Source organism: Symphalangus syndactylus, chromosome 20, assembly GCF_028878055.3.
Source record: "Symphalangus syndactylus isolate Jambi chromosome 20, NHGRI_mSymSyn1-v2.1_pri, whole genome shotgun sequence".
NCBI lineage: Eukaryota > Metazoa > Chordata > Mammalia > Primates > Hylobatidae > Symphalangus > Symphalangus syndactylus.
The window spans coordinates 29,971,220-29,992,017 of NC_072442.2; the positions used below are offsets into that span (position 1 = coordinate 29,971,220).

Sequence of the window (20,798 nt, forward strand, 5' to 3'; positions counted from 1 at the left end):
CCTCAGCTACAAAGCGAGCTCAACACTACCCCTTACAACAGTGTGGCCACAATATGTGTGTCACATGCCTGGCACACAGTAGGTGCATAAATTAGTGATCTCCCTCTCTTGGCATCTAGGACAAGTGGACAGCAGCCTGCATGACACAAATGGGTCACTACCACTTGAAAGCTGACTTTTCCACAATTCTTTAAAATCCAGGCATAAGGAGGAAGGAAAGAAGGGCTGACAAATTACCCCAAAGATCTCAGCTTGGGTGGCAAGCATGGGGACAAACCAATCGCCATCACAGCCCAAGCTTCAAATTCTGACTCAGCCACCAACTGCTGTGTGCCCTTACCCAAGCCCCTTCCCTCTCTGAGCTCAGTCTCCTCCTGTAATATGTGAGAACAAGAACACCAGCCACACCTCTGTTGTGTTTATTTTCAGCATCTGCCAGGAGACCTGGAAGGTCAAGATTTTCTGAACTGAGTGCAACTTTCTACACTGTGCCATGTTCAGAGGACTTGATACAATGAGGGCAGAGAGGAAATTAAGCCCCATCCTCTCTGGGAAGAAAAAAACCAGGCAGAATATAAACCTCAGTGCCTTCCTTAAGCCTCAGGCAGACGGAGATAAGACAGGGGCCTCAGATAATTAAAAACCAGGCCTGATTCCATTCATGAGGCTTATTTTAATGCCTTATCTATGTGGTGGTGGGACAATTAAGTCAGGCATTTGAAGCTGTTTCCGAGGCAAGATTTAGAAAGCCTGTGAATAATTCCCAAGGACCTTGTGGCAAGGCCAGGATTACACACTTTGCCTGGGACAGCCACGTATATACTCCCAGCTAAAGAGCCATAGAGTTTCCCTAATCACCCTTGGCTCAGGCCCACATCAGCGGGTGCCTTCTGAGCACAGAACCCAGCCAGCAATGGAGACAGGAGAAGGCGGGGAGAGGGCTGGGGGCTGGAATGTGGGAAGCTGGCAGAGGGTACACAGAGCCCTCCACGGAGAGGAAATCATGCCAGGCCAGCCCAGCAGACAGGCCTGGGATTTCTAACCCTGGCTGAAGCCCCCTCAGATTCGGCCTGGCCAGACCCACCAGGATCCAGAGCCCCGAGGACCCTGGGAGAGCTTCTCAGGAGGCTGTGAACATCCAACCCTGGCCTTTCCAGGCTGCCCCAGAAACCCTGGGCCACGCTTGCCCCACTCCATCACCCACCATGGTGAAGGCCACAGCCCCCAGAGCACCAGGCCAAGCAAGGGAGAGGGTGGCAGGCCCCACGTACCCAGGCCTGTCACCTTCCGCAGGCAGGTGAGGGCGTACTGCAGACGGCCACACTCATCCCCGCTGGCCCCGCAGCGCCGCAGCGTCTCCTTCACCTTGGCCTCGTTCATCTCCAGCAGGGCATCCAGCGTGAGGTCGCGGGGGATCTCCTGGGGGGACAGAGGGACAGGCAGAGAGGCTGTGAGCAGTCGGCTGGACCGGGAGCCCCTCAGCCTCAGGCTGGCCTCCTGCTGAGTGGCAGGGGCCAGCTGCTGGCTGGGCCGGCCTCTGACCAGAGCCACCACGTGCTTGGGGACACAGGCAGAGCTCCCTGGCCCCCACCCTCCAGGCTCCCAAAGACAGCAGCTGAAGCAGACTCGGTGCGGGGTGAGGGGAGGAAGTAAAGACCAGAAAGGTTTGGATGAGGGCATGTTGCCCAGCTTGTTTCTTCTTACTCCTCTGTACAGAAAAAAACCAGCGAGTCATAACAACTTTTTAGAATGACGAGTACTTCAGACAAAGATGGCCCATCACAATTTTGTTGTATCTGAATCAGATAAGAGAGATTTCAAATCAAACTGGCTCAAGAAAGGAAGGATTGAAAAAAAAAAAAAAAAAAAAAACCTCGCCAAACGCTGTAGAGGCACTTACTGCCTCACCTGATTTCTGTCAAAACTTTTCACTGGGCCCACCTGACAGCTGAAGAAAGAGGCTCAGAAAGATTATGTCACCTGCACGAGGTCACTAGGCCATACGGTGAAGAAAGCGGCAGGCAGAATTTTAAGGTGGTCCTGTGACCTTCGTCCCCTGGTGTTGCTCCTGATCTTGTTACATTACAGCAATCTCCCTCTTATCTGCAGTTTCAGTTACCAGCAGCCAACCATGGCCTAAAACTATTAAATGGAAAATGCCAGAAACATTCCAGAAATAAACAATTTATAGTTTTAAACTATGCACCATTCTGAGTAATGTGATGAAATCTTGCGCCATCCAGCTCCGTCCCATCGGAGACGTGAACTGTCCCTTTGTCCAGCGTCTCCACACTGTCTCCACTCCCGGCCTGTTTGTCACTTAGCGGCTAACAGTCTTGGTTATCAGATCAACTGCCACAACCTCTCCGCACATAGGCACTTTATCCTCTCACAGCATCACAAGATGAGGGGTGAGAACAGTACAGTAAGATATTTTGAGAGAGAGAAGAGAGACCACATTCCTTTAACTTTCATTATAGTGTATTGTTATAATTGCTCTATTTTGTTATTGTTGATTATTAATCTCTTACTGTGCCCAACTTACTAACTTTATCAGAGGTATGTATGTATAGGAAAAAACACAGTATATATCATATATATATATATATATATTCAGTACTCTCCATGGTTTCAGGCATCCACTGAGGGTCCTGGAACATATCCCCTACAGAAAAGGGAGGATTACTATATACAGCAAAAGGGAAATTATCCAAGTAGGCTTCATCCAATCACGAGAGCCCTTTGAAAGCAAAGGGTTCTCTTGAGCTGGTAACACAGAAGTCAGAGACCTGAAGGGTGAAAAGGACTCAGCAGACTTTGAAGGAGGAGGGGAATGGGGGTGGCCTCTGGGAAAAAAAGTAGCCCCTGGCTGACAGCCATTGAGGGAATGAGGACCTCAGACCTCCAGTCACAAGGAAATGGATTCTGCCAATAACCTGAATGAACGTGAAGTGGATTCTTCCGCAGAACTTCCAGGTAAGAGGAAGGCCTGGCCTATACCTTGACCTCAGCCTTGTGAGATCCCAAGTAGGGATGTAAGCAGAGCCTGCCTGGATTCCTCCACCTAGAGAACCATGAGCTGATAAGCAGGTGGTGTGTTAAACTGCTAAATTTGTTATGAAGCAATGGAAAATACAAACAGTGAATTGTTTGAATCAAGGCCCAGTGGACTTCAAAACTTGTGCCCTTTCCTCTCATCAAGGAGAGAGGAAACCTCTCCAGCTCTGACTACTTTGAGCCACATGGCACTGTCAGAGGCATTGGAACCAGAGCCATTCCATCTTGAATAGGGGCTGGGTAAAATGAGGGTGAGACCTGCTGTGCTGCATCCCCAGGAGGTCAGGCATTCTTAATCACAGGGTGAGACAGGAGGTCACAAGATACAGGTCACAAAGACCCCATGATAAAATAGGATGAGCTGAAGAAGCCAGCCAAAACCCACCAAGACCAAGATGGTGACCAAAGTGACCTCTGGTCTTCCTCACTGCTCATTATATGCTAATTATAATGCATTAGCATGCTAAGAGACACTCCCACCAGCGCCATGACAGTTTACAAATGCCATGGCAATGCCCAGAAGTTACCCTATACGGTCTAAAAAGGGGGAGGGGCCCTCAGTTCCAGGAACTGCCTGCCCCTTTCCCAGAAAATTCACAAATAATCTACCCCAGTTTAGCATATGGTCAAGGAATAACCATGGAAATAGCCAACTAGCAGCCCTCAGGGCCGCCCTGCCTACGGGGTCGCCATTCTTTTGTTTCTCCACTTCTCTAATAAACTTGCCTTCATTTTATCCTGTGGACTCCCCCAGGATTCTTTTTTGTGCAAGACTCAAGAACCCTCTTTTGGGATCCGGAATGGGAACCCTATATCCAGCAACAATACCAAGCCTGGGACAAATATAAAAAACCAATGGGACATGCCTCTGGTCTCAAGTGGCCTGTAGCCCAGTGGGAGGGGTGACAGACATTTAAACAGGTAACTACAATGCAATAAGATGAGCACTAGAGCAGAGAGAGTTCAAAGAGCTATGGGACCAGATCAGACTTTTTTTTTGTCTTTAACCCTTTCTATATTTTCCAGATTTTCTATAACAGAGAAGGCCAGACATTCCACATCAAAGGACTGCTATAAAGCTCACAGGTGAGAATCTAAGCCAATTTACAATGACTTTTATCAAGTTGTGTCTAATTTTACTTTTAAGGACTAATTTCATTGTCATTCTATTTACATGCTGTAATTCTTTGCCTCAAGGGTCAAAACTAACCCTGATGAAGATACTGGCTGAGTCCTGGGGGTATGAGGCCCAACCCATACCCCTCTCTCCCATAGCACAGCTGGAGCTAGATGCCTGCCTTTTTGTTTTTTTTTGTTTTTTACTGTACCCGCTGACGGCAGATGCTTTTGTAGCTTTTCAGTATATTCTTCAATCTTCAGGGCTGTAGGCAAGAATCACATCAGCGCTTAGAAGGATTCACACCAAAATAAAGCCAGACACATAACTGTACCAAGAAGCTCATCACTGGTTGGCCAAAACCCTGGTTGCCTTCCAGAAGATAAAACTAAAGTGTCACAGGAAACCACTGATGAGAACGGCACCAGCAGGGGAGGCAGATTAGACAAATGGTGCCATGCAGAAGCTTCTATTCAATCAACATGTCTTGCTTTCTTTCCCTTAGCCTGTCTTCCATTGAAATGAGGTTTGGATATCTTTGCCCTCATTTGACTGTTAAGAGCACCTTGGCGATACCGTCAGGGCAAGCACAAAAGCGACCTTCACCTTATCTGAACAAAGCAATCCTCTACTTCTCTGGAAGGGTGTCCTCCGTTTGTCTCTCCACCACATACTCCAAGGCTGTGATGACTCAGCAGTTTCCCCAGAAGATGATAGAGATGTTTAACGGGGCTGGGGAGGGAGCCAGGCCGAGCAAACCCAATCTTCAACCTGACTATAATGCAAATAGGGATTCTTTTTCTTTCTTTTTATTCCTCTCCTCCTCACCCATACCAAGTTTCAAGTTCTCAAAGTAACTACATTTATTATTACAAACTATTTGCCAGAACAATATGCCTATGGCTTTGTATACGTTATTTTATCTTTAATCAACTCAGCAAGTAGATGGAGCTAAGTCCATCTTATTGAGGCTCAGAGACTTCACAGCTTAACAAGTGGCTGGGCAGAATTGAAACCCACGTGTGCACGATTCCAAACCTCCTCCAAATATTCCATGCTGTCACTTGTTAACCTGGCAAAGCCTTGGGATACAGCAGCTACCTTTCAGGGGAAATTATTTTTTTCAAAGTAAATTAATTTCTACCTACTTTCAGAAAATAGAAGTGAGGTACAGAAACAGCTGGATTGGTTACAACTCCTTTGCCTTATTTGAACAAGATTCGAACAGTTGGCTACATTTGATTGGCACAAGTGTAGTCTACAGTGTTTTTATACCTCCACTTGTTATGGTTCATGATATACAGAAAAACCTTTAGGCTGAACTTAAAATATCTAAGGAGGCAGCTCTAGGCTAAACTTGATTTAACACACTTCTGTGCCTTTTTACTGAACAAGAAACCCAATGGTAGCAATGGCAATGCTAAAGAGAACCCCCCCCGCCGCTTTCCTCCCTTGGTGTTGGGGAAAGGGGCAGGCAATGGAGGGGCACCAGACCTTCTGGTTTTAAAGAAATCTGAATTTTTATTTTTAAATGGCTGGCTTTTACATGGTGATAACTAATTCAAATCTGTACAAATAAAACAAATTATGTCCATGAAGAACATGGGGCTTCCAGGCCTGCACGCGGAGACCCCATGGGAAGAATCTGATGCCTTCCAAGGTTAATCTGATCAGTGAGTGACGTCTAAAACTTTATTTCTGTAGGCAAATGGGGAAGGATGCAGGCCCAGTAGCAAGTACTCCAGAGGACCAGGCTTTCTCAGGGAGGGACCCACCCTGGAAACAAAGTGCCCCGCCTCCCAACTCTACAACTGACTCTGAGACCCAAAGTTAACTTAATCAAGAAAGGAAAGCTACCAGGAAGGTCTCATGGCTGTGAAGGCCCGTGCGAGGGGCCCTGATATCTCCCAGTATCATGACTCAACAGTGCCCCAAAGCAACTCAGCACTCCGAAAACCTCATACATGGATGTGACTCGCCCACGCACAGTGACAGGCACAGCCAAGTCTGATTTAGGAAGATGTTTCAAAGCAGAGTAACTCACAACTTTCCTGGATCATCTCTAAACCAAAAACAAATTATGGAATCAGTTTTGCCACCTGCTGAAGGTGAACTCGCAGGTGAAGCCACTCTGAAACCTTCTCAGGTCTGAGAGGCTCCAGCGCCCCAGGAGGGCATCCCATCTGCCAGGAGGTGCCCAGAAGATGCTAAGTTGTCTCAAAGCCAAGGGCAAAAGGCCCCTCTCTCTGCCCATACCCCAAAGTTCTGGAGAACCTGGCTGGGAGTCCATACTGCTTCCAGGAGAATTACTGCCCACCCCAGCTTCTGTCTAAAGAAGAAAATATGGAACTACAAACCAAGAACGGAAGACATGAATGCCCAGACCATCATAGGAGATGCCCAAACCATCTTGAGAGATGCCCAGTCCCAGCTCCGACGAGTCTCAGGGTTAGCATGGGTGCACACAGGTGGGGAGGCAGGAATGAGGAGCAGAGTGACAGCGTCAGAGATCACTGGCTCCCCGCCTCTGCCTGTCTCCCTCAAACCAGGAGATATGTTTTCCAGTAGGTGGGATTAAGTTATTCTTTCTGATATTAATTGGAGAACAGGGCCAGTTGAGCGCTGAGGTCACTCCCAGTCTGTGACAATCCAGTCATGTCATTAGCAGGAGACTGCTGGTCTCCATTGTCTCCAGTAGAGGGTGAGGATGGGTTTGGGCAACATGCTGCCCCCTCCCCCAGCAGCTGGCAGAGGCTGGCGTCACAGGCCATGCTGGGTAAGCCGGCAGCTCAGGGCCAGTTAGGTATCAAATGGTATCCAGGGATTTACTAGCAGCCACGGGGCTGCCTAGGGTCTATACTTAGAAACCTGGGCCTGCTGACACTGAGAGGCGCCACACTCCCTGTGGCCAGTCAGGTGGACCAGGAAAATGCCAGGGGCGGCACCGCTGCTGTGCCGGCCATGCATACAAACACATTGCACTTCGTGCAAGAACACAGGTGAAAGCTGGGTTGAAGGAAGATCAAGAAGCAAACCCAGGCTCTGTGTTTCTGTTCAGCTTTGCACCCCTAGAACATGCCTCAGGCAGTGCTGCTGGAACATAGGTCCGTCTGTGGAACCTGCATCACTGGTGTGTACGGGAAGGTGCATCCCCCAGCCTCCCTGGCTGTGATGAAAGAGATCCTTAACCCCAGACCTTTCCCCAGGAACTGGTCAGACCAGAGAGGCCAAAGGTGGGCTCCTAAAGCCTTGTGGGTGGTGACATAGGACCCTGCACATCCCTCTGAGGCCAGAGCCCAGCGGGGCTGGAAGGAGAGAGAAAGAGAGAGGAGCAAGTGGAGAAGGTTTCTGTGGCAGCCCAGGCTGGGAGCCACATGTCTCAAATTGGCAAGGGGGCACCTGACAGATGTTCCTCCTACCTGCACCCACCATTGGGGATCATGGAGAGGGAGGAGTGAGACTTGGATAGCAACAGTCGGATATTCTGGGAGGCACAGGAAGGGCTGAGGCAAGAGCCCAGGTCAGGCAGCCTCCAGGGGCTTCCACAGAAATCAGCAGAAAGCCTGGGGATGCTGGCTTTGCTTGTGGCCAGTTCTAGGCCCAGCCTCCTCACTAGCCCACCCCTGGGAAGCAAGGTGAACAAAGCCCCCTCCTGGGAGAGTCAGTTGGTTCCTTGAGGGCAAACCCCCCTCTCAACACCGTTCCCTGGAGGCCAGCACAGTGAAGCAAAGAGCCAGACTGGGTCCCTGCAATGCCCCTGACCTCGGACAAGTCCCTGCCCCTCTTTGCGCTTCGGATTTCCCATTTATAAAATGAGTGGCTCTGCCTAGAACAAATCAATGGCTCTCAATCCGGGTTGTGCCCTGGAATTTTCCAGGGTCTTTAAAAATGAATCGCAATGCTTGGGCCCCACCTCAGACCAGCCAAATCAGAATTTCTGGAGGTGGGGACCATGAGGGCAGACAGGAGTTGGGGCCCAAAGTCTGGCCAAAGCAGCCCAGGACAGAACAGGTCTGGGGACGTCCAGACCGGAGGGCAGATGCGGCCACAGCACGGCTGTGCTCAGGAGGCCACATTCATTCCACTGAACTCCAGCCCAGCCCAAGCTCAGAGCTGTCCCAGGAGACGTCCTCTCCTGTGCCCAGGTCCCTGCTTCCCTCTCCACAAAGCAAGTAGGGGCTCACAGTGGGGAGGTGGGCTTGAACTGGAACCTTCAGGATTGGCTTTTTCTCACGTATGCATTGGTAAGCCTGGGATTGAAAGCTTGTTTAGAAAGAAGGTACAGTGGTGGGTGTGGAAGAATACAGGTCAAAGGGGAGAAGGAGATGAGAGGGGTTCAAGAAAGGGCGATAAGCATTTATTACACGTCCTGTGTGCCAGGCACTCTGTGAGATGAACCACAGAGGTCAGCACATGCAATCCTCCTAACAGCCTGAGATGGGAGATAAGGCGAAGGGAGGGCGGGTAGCTTGCTCAAGGCCACACAGAACGAGGCCATCTCAACCCACCACCAGCCAGCCCTTGTGTCCACTGCCTTGCATTATGAAGTGAGCCCTTTTTCCCAGGGCAGCGTTTATTTGCCACCACTGGCATCACAGGTCACATCTGACTTTCCAGACCCCACACTGCTCTATCCCTGGGCCCAGCTAGGGTGAGCTCTGGCAGTGGGGTTTAAAGCAGCTGCAGGAGGCTCCTCCAAGGAGGTCTCTCCATGTTCCCTTTTAATCCCACTTAGCCTCCACTCCAGTCCTTTGGAGGAGGCTGACACTGTTCAACTCTGCCTGGGACCAGATATCTAGCTTCCAGCTGCACCTGCTGTCACCACAGCCACCACTTTCTCTCCAGGCCAGCCCACCCTCCTGGAAAGCTTGTCCTGTGGCTGCCTCCTTGCTCTCCCTATCAGCGTTGGAAAGGCCCCATTCCTCCTTCTATAAATCCAGAGGTATAACATAGTGTGAGAAAAGGCAAACTTTTTCTGAAAGCCACACAAAGTCTCTTCAGCTTTGTGGGCCACATGGTCTCTGTTGAAACTGCCCCACTCTGCCGCTGTGGCACCACCAAAGCCACAGACAACACGTACACAAATGGGTGTGGCTGTGTTCCCATAAAATTTAACTATGGATACTGAAACAAATTTCATGTAACTTTTACGGGTCACGAAACATTCTGTTGTTTTTAATTCCTCCTGCCAGTTCAAAATGTAAAAAAACCATTCTTAGTTTACAAGGCTCTACAAAAAATAGTGCTGGGCTAGATTTGGCCCGTGGGCCAGTTTGGCAACCCCCAAACACATAGCAATGCTGTTGGGCTCCACCTCCTGGTGGCCCTGGGCCTGGCTCCTCCTCCTTTCCCACCTCCCCACCTAACCCCCAGCACACAGTCAGCAGGACAGGCTTGCGAGCACACACACATCTTGTCACCTTTCTCTGCATCATCAGCACACATTTCTAAAACCAGGCTCACACGCCAGATGTGTCCTGCATTAGAGAAACACACACAGCTACTCCAGCTTTGGGCACTGGTGTGTCCCCCAATTACTCCCAAAATGTAGAGAGGGAGATGGGAAGGCTTCTACAGAGTGGGTTTCCCTACACCCAGGATGTTTTGTAACATTTTACAAAATGCATGATTGTAAAATTTTAATTTTTTTTAAAAAAGAAACAGTATTATCCACAAGATCCCACTCTAGAACTTGAGTCAAAATGAATACATTAATTTTTTTAAATGTTTAAAGAACATTCAAAAGGAAAAGTGGGGTCAGGATGGAACGTGGGAGGGTGAGCCACAGCCAAAGAGCTGCGTTAACCTTGGGTGACACTTGACTTCTAGGGGACTGGCAAATGAGAAAGTCCCTCCCTGCACAAAATAGGGCTATGTGCAGGGTCTAAAGCTGAGGGCCTGGGATCAGAGGCCCCTTCTGGGATGGCAGCTGGCTGAGGATGGTGCTACAGAAGAGGGTAGGCACAGGACGTGCCCCCAACAGGGACACTTTTCCTCTACAGAAGGCAGAGCCCTGACAGCAGGCCTCGGCTGGGACTGTTGCCGGCAAACTGGGATGTGGTAATCCTATGAGGAGGGTGCAGGGTGCTAGGTGTGGCTAGAGATGTTAACTCCCCATGGGGGACCCCAGCTCTCCTGGGGGTCAAGGCACTGACAGAACTAAACAGGGGTTCCTGGGTGTGGATGCCATGTCCCCGGCATCTTTACTGCTCCCTCTCCCCATTCTCCCCTGCTGGGACACACCATTGAAAAAGAGAATGGTCAGATGAGTCCCCTCCTCCTCCACATGCACAGGGCGAGAGCTCAGAATTCAGCCAGTGAGGGCCCTGGCGCCAGAGGGCGTCCAGACTGTCAAATAGGCCTCGGGCGCCAGCCTCGGAGTCTGGTGGGTCCCTTGTGGGGCCAGGAGCCAAATCACAGATGCCCTCCACCAGAGGGACATGCCCCAGTGTTTAGCACATGAGGTCTGTCCTTTGGGGTGGTCTGTCCGTTCAGATGAGTGATGAGCCAGGCCACAGCAAGTGAGCCCAGAGCCGGAGACAGAAGAATCAGGCTCCTCCGCCTAGGAACAAGAGCTGTCAGGTTTCAGAGCTGCCCCATGGGGCATCTCCCATCGGGTTCGGAGCTTCGGAACAACTAGGAGACAGGTGTCTCAGGAGCTCCTGCTCCCCTCAGGCAGCCCCTCTGTGGTTTTCCAAAAACCTTGAAAACAACTTCTGCCCCACAGCAGCAACAGGCATCAAAGCTATGGGAGCTCAACAGAGACCCTGAGCAGATGGCCGAGGAGAAGCTGGGGAGACCAATGCCACAGCTACCAGGCTCTAGGGGCACGAAAGGGGCCAACGGATCTTCAAGGGGTCAGGAAGAAACCCCTTCGCTGCTGAGATCAAAGGCAGGCTCCAAAGGGAACTTAGGGACAATCTAGTCAGCACTCATTTTGCAGAGGAGAAAACCTGCCTGGGTCACCCCAAACGGTGGTGCCAGGACCAGGATCCAGGTGTCCAGACACACTTGCCAGTAACCCACGCCAGGATATACCCTGCCCCCAGGAGGGCGCGCCAGTTTCCAGCATGCATTCCCTGCCCAAGTGCAAAGGTTTCATTCCTTCCAGGTTTTCTGCGCTAGTCCAAGAAGGGAGCCAAGGTCAAGATCTCCCTGAGGTCTGCCCTGAAAATCACCTCCCTCTGCCTAAGGGACGCCAAGCCACATGAGTGCCTCGTGGGCCCAGAGCCTTGTGCAATCCAGAAGCAACGCGGCTCTGGGCTCGTGGCCTCACCTGAAGCCTAGCCAGGTCCTAGGCCTCAGTGGCTTAGAAGGTGGCAGATGGGCGGAACTCCTCAAGTCCATGTTCTTACCCACTCCTACCCACTACCACTTTTTTTTAAAAAAGAGATGAGGTTTCACTATGTCAGTCTGGCTGGTCTCAAACTCCTGGCTTCAAGCAATCCTCCTGCCTCGGCCTCCCAAAGTGCTGGGATTACAGATGTGAGCCCCACTCCCACGATGGTGACAATGCACTTTTCTTCTTGAAAGAAGAAACAGATGCCACATCACCAGCGACACCCTAACGCCCAGGTCCTGAGACCCACTCAGGGCCATGGCACATGGATTCTTACAAAGCTTCTTGACATATTTCCCCTTTTCACAATCAGTCTAATCATAAAAATAACAACCATTGGTATTATCACCACTCTGTAAGTAGCCTGGGCACAACTGCTTGGTAGCTAAGGAACTGAGCTTCATAGAGATTAAGTTATACACCTTAAGACACAGCAAGCCCTGAGTAACAGGGCCTGGATTTGGACCTTGGTCTGTGTGACCCCAAAGTCAGCACTCATAGTCTCTATAACCATCAGCCTCCCTGGCCTGGTCAACCAGAAGCATGGAGAGGTAGGGCTGGATCAGGCCATACAGCTCCACGTTCTTAAGCTCCCTGTAAAAAAGCAGCATGCTCAGAACAAGCGTGTGTCCTACTCAAAAGCAGGAAATGACCAAACACTATTCACTAGAAGGATGGGGAGGATCTATTTCAGGAAGATTCTAACTGATCCCTAGTGACTTTATCACACAGAAGACAGCGAATGAAGTCATGAAACAGAAGCACCTTCTGCCCCAACATGCGATTTCTCCACACGTGTTCTACAGCCAGTTCGCAAAGCAGGGACTCAGAGTCTAGCAAACAGACTCAACTCCAGGGAGCTGTGGAATGGCCTCCTGCGCCCAGACCCCCATGCCTACCTCATAATCCTCCAGCCCAGGTGGGCTCACGCCTCGGGCTTCTCTTGGCATCCCCAGAGGTGGGGGCCCTGTGCCCCTGGACACCTTGGCTGTCACCCAGCTCCACAGGCGATTCATGACGAGGGGGCCCGAGCCCAGGTTCCCCAGCAGCCCTGGCCCCCAGTGCAGTGTCCCAGGGAAGAAGGAGGCAGGGAGAGGGGTTTCTGTTTTCATGACTGTAGTGAACAGTCACTGCAGCCAAAAATAGTTTGTGCCTGGGAGCTGGGGAGTCAGCACATACTTCCCGGGGCAGGTGCTGGGTGGGAGACGTGCAGGCTCCAGCAGGCCCTGCAGCAGGGGCTGGGGACCAGGACCCAGGATGTCCAGGATGCCAGGCCACCAAGAGGTTTTCCCTGCCCTGCCACCTCCCTCCAAAAGGTAGGACCTGAGTCAATAAGAACACTGTCATCTTCCTCCTTCCAGTGAATCATCTGGGGAACCCCCACCCCCGCATGAACTCCAGCTGCCCCCAAGCCCCTACAGCTTCTCGCATGCTTCAGGTAGGTGGTGTAGAGACCAACAGGAAGAATCCTATGAACTGCAGCAGATGCCTGGGATGGCTCATGGGACAACCTTCAAAAGGATGCTCGGCTGTCAAAACTCCTAGAGGTCTACATCAGAGACCGTGAACTTGAGTCCATGCAAATGAAAAAAATAAACGTAGAAAACAGTTAAGTGCTGGCTGTCAGTGGCTGGCAGAGTTATGTGGGGGTTTTATTTTATTTTTAAACTTTTCTGTATTTTTAAATTTTCCTATAATGGATGTTCATAATTAGATTTACAGAATGCTGTTTTAAAATAATAATTAGTGGCCAGGTGCGGTGGCTCACACCTATAATTCCAACACTTTGAGAGGCTGAGGCAGGCGGACTGCTTGAGTTCAGGAGTTTGAGACCAGTCTGGGCAACATGGCAAAAGCCTATCTCTACCAAAAATACAAAAAAATTAGCCTGCTGTGGTGGCGCGCGTGTAGTCCCAGCTACTCGGGAGACTAAGGTAGGGGGATTGCTTGAGGCCAAAAGATGGAGGATGCAGTGAGCCAAGATTGTGCCAATGCACTCCAGCCTGGGTGACAGGGTGAGATGCCATCTCAAAACTAAATAAATATAATTTCACGTAGTTTCTCCATCTCTATTTTATACTGAGGATAAAAGCATTGCCTCCTCATACAGTTACTGGGAGGAGTGAATGAGATTCCACATAAAGCTCACAGCTCAGTCCCAGGTACAATGGGAGTGCCTGCTAAAGAATTACAGCATAAATTCATAAATATACTACAAAGAAAAAGAAAAAGAAAAAGAGAAGCCTAGCAAAGTTGGTTGACTGGAAGGAAATGCATCAAATGGTTTACAGTGTTTCCTTTGAGTGGTAAGATTACAGTGCAAACCATAATAAATGGTAGCTGTTACTGTTTTCTATAATTTCTATACTTTACACACTTTGAAAATAAACATGTATGTAAATTACTGGATATTAAGAAAACATCTAAAAAGCTAAGAGCCAATGGTTGTCTCTGAGTAGGGTTTTCTCTGCCTTTCTATTATTTTCTAAAATAAACATTGATTTCATAGTGAGAGAAATAAGAAATGTTATTAAAAACAAAAACTGGAGGGTGGGCTCACCTATTGTTTTCTAGAAACATGATCTCTGCAGAGCCTTCCTGCGGAGCTGCAAAGCCTCTTGACAAATCATCTCTGAGGGAGGAAAAGTTTCTACAGGTCTCTGCCTTCTGTTTTCAGGGCTGTCTTTCCTCCAAGAACCCATTTCCTGAGCCTATTGGGGGTTGGGGGGTTGGGGGTCTTCCATCTTCTTAGCCCAGTGATTGGTTATAGTATGAACATGTGGTCAAAGCCAAGCCAATCAGAGCCTTCTCTGGGATTTTTCAGCTATTTTTCAGCCAAGGGAAACAGCCCTTCATGGACAAGCATGACTACAGTAGAAGGTAGTGAGGCTTAGCTGCCTGTGCTCTTCATACCTGCCACGTGGAGCAAGCCTGTCCCACAGGCACATCCTAATGGCATCACCTGAGCCTCTGCATCCAGACTTCCTTGGATTTGTATTGCCTAAACTGGTAAGTCTCTGTTTTAAGCCAACAGGTATCTGAACTTGCTTTGAAAAAAGTTCTAACTAGGAATAGAGGAATATAACTTCGATTAAGTAAGTACTTACTATGAGCCCTGGTGCCATGTCATTCTTCCATTTGTCCATCTATCCATCCCATCCAGTCAACAAATAGCTACTGAAGGCCGGGTGCGGGGTCTCACGCCTATAATCCCAACACTTTGGGAGGCCGAGGCAGGCAGATCACCTGAGGTCAGGGGTTCGAGACCAGCCTGGCCAACATGGTGAAACCCTGTCTTTATTAAAAAATACAAAAAAATTAGCCAGGTGTGGTGGCGGGTGTCTGTAATCTCAGCTACTTGGGAGGCTGAGGCAGGAGAATAGCTTGAACCTGGGAGGCAGAGGTTGCAGTGAGCCGAGATTGCGCCATTGCACTCCAGCCTGGGCAACAAGGTAAAACTCCTTTTCAAAAAAAAAAAAAAAAAAAAAAAGGCTACCAAATACCAACTGTACAAATAAAAAAATAGCTAAAATACGTAATTGAAGCATGTGAATAAGTGCTAAAAGGAAAGAGCATGCTGAGATAAAGCAGCAGGTATAGGAGGCCTCTAAGCTTAGACAAGGTGGCCTCTTTGAAGAGCTGACCTCTAAGTCCCGGTCAGAGGATGAGATGGCACTAGCCACAAGGGGGTACAGCAACTTCCAGGCAGAGGAAACAGAACATACAAAGGCCCTGGGCTAAGACAGGAAACCATATGATGCATTCTCCTGCTGATGGCAGAGTAAGGAAAGGCAGGAGATGACGTGGAAGAAGGTGGCAGATACTGAATACTTAAGGGGCCTCAAAGGTAGGTGAAGGGTTTGGATTTTGTGCTAAGCGTAACAAGACACTGACAGAATATTTAACTCAGAACTATCTAGCCAGGCTCGGTGGCTCGTGCCTGTAATCCCCACACTTTGGGAGGCCAAGTGGGAGGATCACTTGAAGCCAGGAGTTTGAGACCAGCTTGGGGCAACAGAGCGAGACCCTATCTCAACTAAAAAATAAAAACATAGCTGGGCACAGTGGTGCATACCTGTAGTCCTAGCTACTGGGGAGCAGGAGAATAGCTTGAGTCCAGGAGTTGAAGGCTGCGGCCATGACTGCACCACTGCACTCCAGCCCAGGCAGCAAGAAAAAGAAAAGGAAAGAAAAGGAAAATGGAAAGGAAAGGAAACAAGAAAGGAGAAAGGAAAAAGAAAAAGTAAGAAAGTGAGATAACCAGATTTGCTAAAACCACTCTTAGCTCATGAAGAATGAAATCAAGAGGGTAAAGAGTGGATATAGGGAGCGACAGGGGAAACTGCAACAGTCCGAGGACTAGTCAGGACCAGGGAGGTGGCAGTGATGAAAAGAGATGCAGAAGGACTTGAGACCCATACTTGGACACAGAGCCAGTAGGATTTGCTAGCTGATTCCACATGGGCTTTGAGGAAGCAGAATGAGTCAGAAACGACTCCCGGGTTTCCAGCAAGAGCAGCTAAGACAGTAAGCGGGCTCTGAGAAGTCGAGGGACCTGTCCAAGGTCACAATGCTGGCAAGTGGCAAAGGAAGGATTTTGTCAAAATGTTGTCTGCCTCCAAGGCCATTTACTTCCAGAGGTGACATTCAAACAATTTTGTTTCCCAATCCTGTGGCCTCCCCCAAAGGTACATAGCTAGGAGCAGGGGCCACTGAAATTTATGTGCTATTTTTTTTTAAAGAAGGGTAATACGAGATTGCTGCTTTATAATATTTAAAACAGTACAGTGTTGACATAAATGTTTCCCAATGATATCTGGCCATAGTCAGATCCGTTCTAGAGCAATCTTGCCTTTGAGGTGGTCCTAGGAGGAGGAGGGAACACACAAGCTGACCACTCAGGAGCCAGGTAGTCCCCAGAGGGGGCTCAGGCACATACTACACCAAAGCCATCTCATGGCAGGGCTACAAACACACAGTCCTGCTCAAGTTCTGTGGCCAACAGAAGCCCAAGGCAGCTTGGGAGCTCTGGGATTCAGTAGGCCACCAGCAGCCACCTCATCCTCACCCTCCCCAGAGATCCTTGTAAGGCAAGCTTCACTGGCCCAGGTGAGAGCTCCTGAGATGCCTTGGCCCAAGAGACCAAAATTCTTTGGATAATGTTATTTGAATCCAATCATTCAACAAGAACACCCACCACATGCCAGGCACTGGGGATAGAGCTGTGAACGAAATAGCCAGGTCCCTGCCAACAGGGTGCTTCTAGTCTAGTCAGTTTTCACTGGACTAGGCAGCCCAGAAATCCAAAGGATTGATCAAAAACACCAAGCAAGGCCGGGCCTGGTGGCTCATGCCTATAATCCCAGCACTTTGGGAGGCCATGGCGGGCAGATCACTTGAGGACTGGAGTTCAAGACTAGCCTGGCCAACATGGAAAAAACCCTTCTCTACTAAAAATACAAAAACTAGCCGGGTGTGGTGGCATGTGCCTGTGATCTCAGCTACTCAGGAGGCTGAGGCACGAGAATCACTTGAACCTGGGAGGTGGAGGTTGCGGTGAGCCAAGATTGCGTCACTGTACCCCAGCCTGGGTGACAGAGCGAGACCCTGCCAAACAAACAACAGACAAACACACACACACCAAGCAGTACAGGACTAAGCAGGACATTCATGCTCATGATTTTTCAGATTTCATGACACCAGGGGAACCCCCACCCTGAAAAGTGGGTACCTTTGGCTCAAGATCAGAAAAATTAATGACTTCATCTGTTGGAGAAAGTAATGTCTGCCAGTTCCAGAAGGACAGGAACTCATGTTCAGTGGCTAGAACAGTGCCGAGCACACAACAAGTGCTAAACACACACTCAGTGAGTGAATAAATAACTGAATGGAAGTAGGACCTCAGCTCTGTACCTGACCACGCTTCATCCCTTCCCCGCTCCTTGGGGCCACCAGTCAGCTATGCACCCTAGTTATTTGCAGACGTGTGCATCACACTAGCTGTAAGTATCCAGGACAGACTATTTTGCTCATCAATTAATCCTCTGTGATAATTAATCAAGGTACCAGGCAAAAGGTAAGTGATCAATGGGTGCATATGAGTAACGAGTGAATGTGAAGGAAAGAAGAAATGAGGGGGGAAGAGAGAGACACACATGCACACATACGCACACACACAAAGGCAGGCAGTCAATTCATTTACACAACTACATATCATACAGTAGCCCCAGACTGTGCTATTCTGGTAAGATATTAGATGACAAAATTGGGTATGAGAAGGAAGTACAAGGACCTGGGTTTGAATCTTCATCCTGCCATCAGCTTGCAGGGGATCATCAGATCTCCCTCTCTCCTGTCCCAGGGATAAGGATGAAACAGGATGACATCTATACAATGCTGGCCTTGTAGCTTGCCCCTTCCTTCCATGCTCCAACTTCAGCTCCTCTCCTGACTGGCTGGGTGATACAGGCATGCCAGTCCACCACTTGCCGCCATTTCCCCATCCTAAGTGGAGAGCTGTGTGGCCCAGCCCCCACTGGGCTGGTACCAAGGCAGCCCTGTGCTGCTGGGCTGACACATCGGCACAGATCCCTCCAGGAGGCTGGGTTAGGGTGTGTGCTACTTCCTGGGGAGGCTCCCAGTTGCCAAAGAGCAAGGTTGTAAGAACAGCTGGGCCTCTGGCTCTCAAAGACAGTATGGGGCCGACAGGAGGAGGGGTGGGAAGCAGAGGCTAGGAATGAGGGCCATAGTCATGCCGACTCGAGCTGCACCCCAGGAGCCAAACACGGGTTCGCTTTCCTGGTTAGGTCTCACACATCCTACTGCCTCATACAGCCTACATTCCTGGTGTCCACACAGAGCTCCGGCCACCTCCAGCCACTGGGCAACCAAAATGGTGGCAGGAATCAGGTAGCTTTCTCCCCCATCTCTGGGAGAAGGCCTCATCTTAAACACGGGAACGCAAGGATGGAGGAGAGGGGAAAGAGAAACATGTCCAGTCAGGATCACAACAAAAATCCCCTTACCAGATCCGCCTGCATCTTCAGTTCTGGAACCACCAGCAGTAAGAGCTTATTCAGGGGAACCTGTGGCTTTCACCCTGGAATCCCAGACTCTGCAGCACCCACCTCTCCCAGCTAGAACTGCTCAGGCAGCGCTTGCCACTTCCTTTCAACAACTTCCAACCAGGAAATTGCTAAAGAAAAAAAAAATGGCTCCATGCCCGCAGGCTCTGAAATCATTTCCCCAGCTGCAGCCAGAACATGAAGCTGTGACTTTTAGATGTAACCTGCGGGACAGGGGGCAGCTGGAAACAGCCCTAGTGTGCAAATCCAAATGACCGGGAGCGGGGCGGGGCCCTGCCTCTCAGCTCCCTCCCATCTCATTTCCTATCCCGGACCCTTCCACCCTCCAGCCACGTGGGAGGCAGCGCTCCTCACCCCCACCCCGTCACTCTCAGCCCATCCCCATGTGAATGCAGCCTTCTCGCTAGGAGTTTTATTTTCCTTTAAACAATTCTAATGTTCATTTGGAATCCCTCCCCCTCTCTCACACACGCTTCCAATATCCCCCAAGAAGAGCCCCAACCCCTACACTGCACACAGCGAGAGCTGCAGGAATCCACCCCGGCTCCCGCCAGCCTCCTCACAGACTCCTCCTCACGCACTTCATGAGCGCTCTGATTTCCTCATCCTCAGGGTCTCTGCAGATATTCTTCCCTTCACCTGGTGTGCTCTTGCCTTCCTGGACACCATCTTTCCCTGACTACCCAGGACGAGTCGGCCCACTGGTTCCAACAGATCCCATCCCGGAGCCATCAGGGCATCTGGGGCTCTTACTTCCTGTTTCACCCCAGTCTGTGCACTCCTGGGCAGAGGAAGGTGTCTTCAGTAGCCCAGCTCTCACCACAGGGCCCTGGTCAATGCAGTCATAGCCAGATGTCTATTCAAATTAAAATTCATTACAATAAAATAAAACGTGAATTTCAGTTTCTCAGTTGCACTACACACATTTCAAGTGTCCCCGAGCCACATACGGCTAAGGGCTGCCACACTGAATGGACAATACAGAACGCTTTGAAAAGCACTGCTCTAGATGAAGGTCTAATGGTTGGGCAAACATATGGAGGCATCGCCCAAGTTCTGTCTCCAACATCTACAGACAGGGAAGAGACGAGGAACCAAAGGTGAGGCATGCAGCGCCGCAGCAGGCTCGGAGCCACAGAGGGCTAGCATCTGACTCAGGTGAGAACAGAAAGAAACCCACACAGGGCCACCTCAGCCACACCAGGAACCTGGAAATGCAGCTGCCATGCTGTGTGACCACATCCACGTCTATCTCCTCTCTTCCTTAGTAGAAAAGGCATTATTTCCTGGAAACTTTAAGACCACAAACACTATCCAACCAAAAGACAAAAGCTGAAATGGTATTTAGATAACCCTGCAGGGATGGTCCCTAGGAAAGTAATATGGAAAAGGAAGGAGGAGATTACACACACAGACGGCTGCACACATAAACGATCCATGTATGTGTTTTCCTAAGGGAAAAATCAAAGTCCTAGTCATGAAGCCATGAAGAGTCAAGGTCAGCAGAGAATTCGAAGCGACTGAAGGGACAAATCCCACCACACAAAGTTCCCCCAGGAGGCCTCGGAGGCAGCCCTGGGCAGATCATCTTCAGGCACTGACTGCACAGATGCTGCGGTCCTTCAGCACTACCAGGTTAGCAAAAGGAAACAGACAGGCTTCACGGATTTTGTTCCCTTCCAAAGCAAAAAAAAAAAAAAAAAAAAAACAGAAAGACAGACAGACAGACAAATATTGAAAGAGTCCTGTTTTCAAGTCTGGCATCCCTGACCTCCATCCTGCAGTGGCTTTGGTACATTCCTTCACCCAGTAAGTATTTGCCAGGGCCTCCCATGTGCCAGGCGTTACAGCTGGGCACCCGGCCTCTTCTGGGCACGGGCTCTCATCTTCGTTCAGGTGCTGAGTCACCTGAACCACCAAGTTGCCTGATGTCACTGTGTGCACGTGTATGTGAGCAGGTGGGTATCCCTCAGACACAGGCATTCATATCATACCTTGAAGAAACTGTATCTCTTACTACTCTACTGTTAAAGAAGGATAACATGAATTTTTATGGATAACACAGATGACGTTAAGACTGAAAACCTGCAAAATGATATCTATCGTATGATCCCATTTCAGCAAACAAAAAAAAAGAGAGAAGGGAGTACATTTGCACATCATTTTAAGTGACTGTAAAATGCATGAAGAGCTCTGGCAG

General features: G+C 49.7%; 1 protein-coding gene across 3 annotated transcripts in view; it reads right to left on the reverse strand.

Moving 5' to 3' along the window:
• Nucleotides 1-20,798, reverse strand: part of KSR1 (kinase suppressor of ras 1) — a 170,693-nt gene that overhangs the window by 47,514 nt on the left and 102,381 nt on the right. For all 3 annotated transcript variants that reach the window (XM_063628750.1, XM_055257768.2, XM_055257769.2), the window contains exon 3: nt 1,272-1,419. In XM_063628750.1, the coding sequence (XP_063484820.1) occupies nt 1,272-1,419 (148 nt within the window). The remainder of the gene's footprint in view (nt 1-1,271; nt 1,420-20,798) is intronic.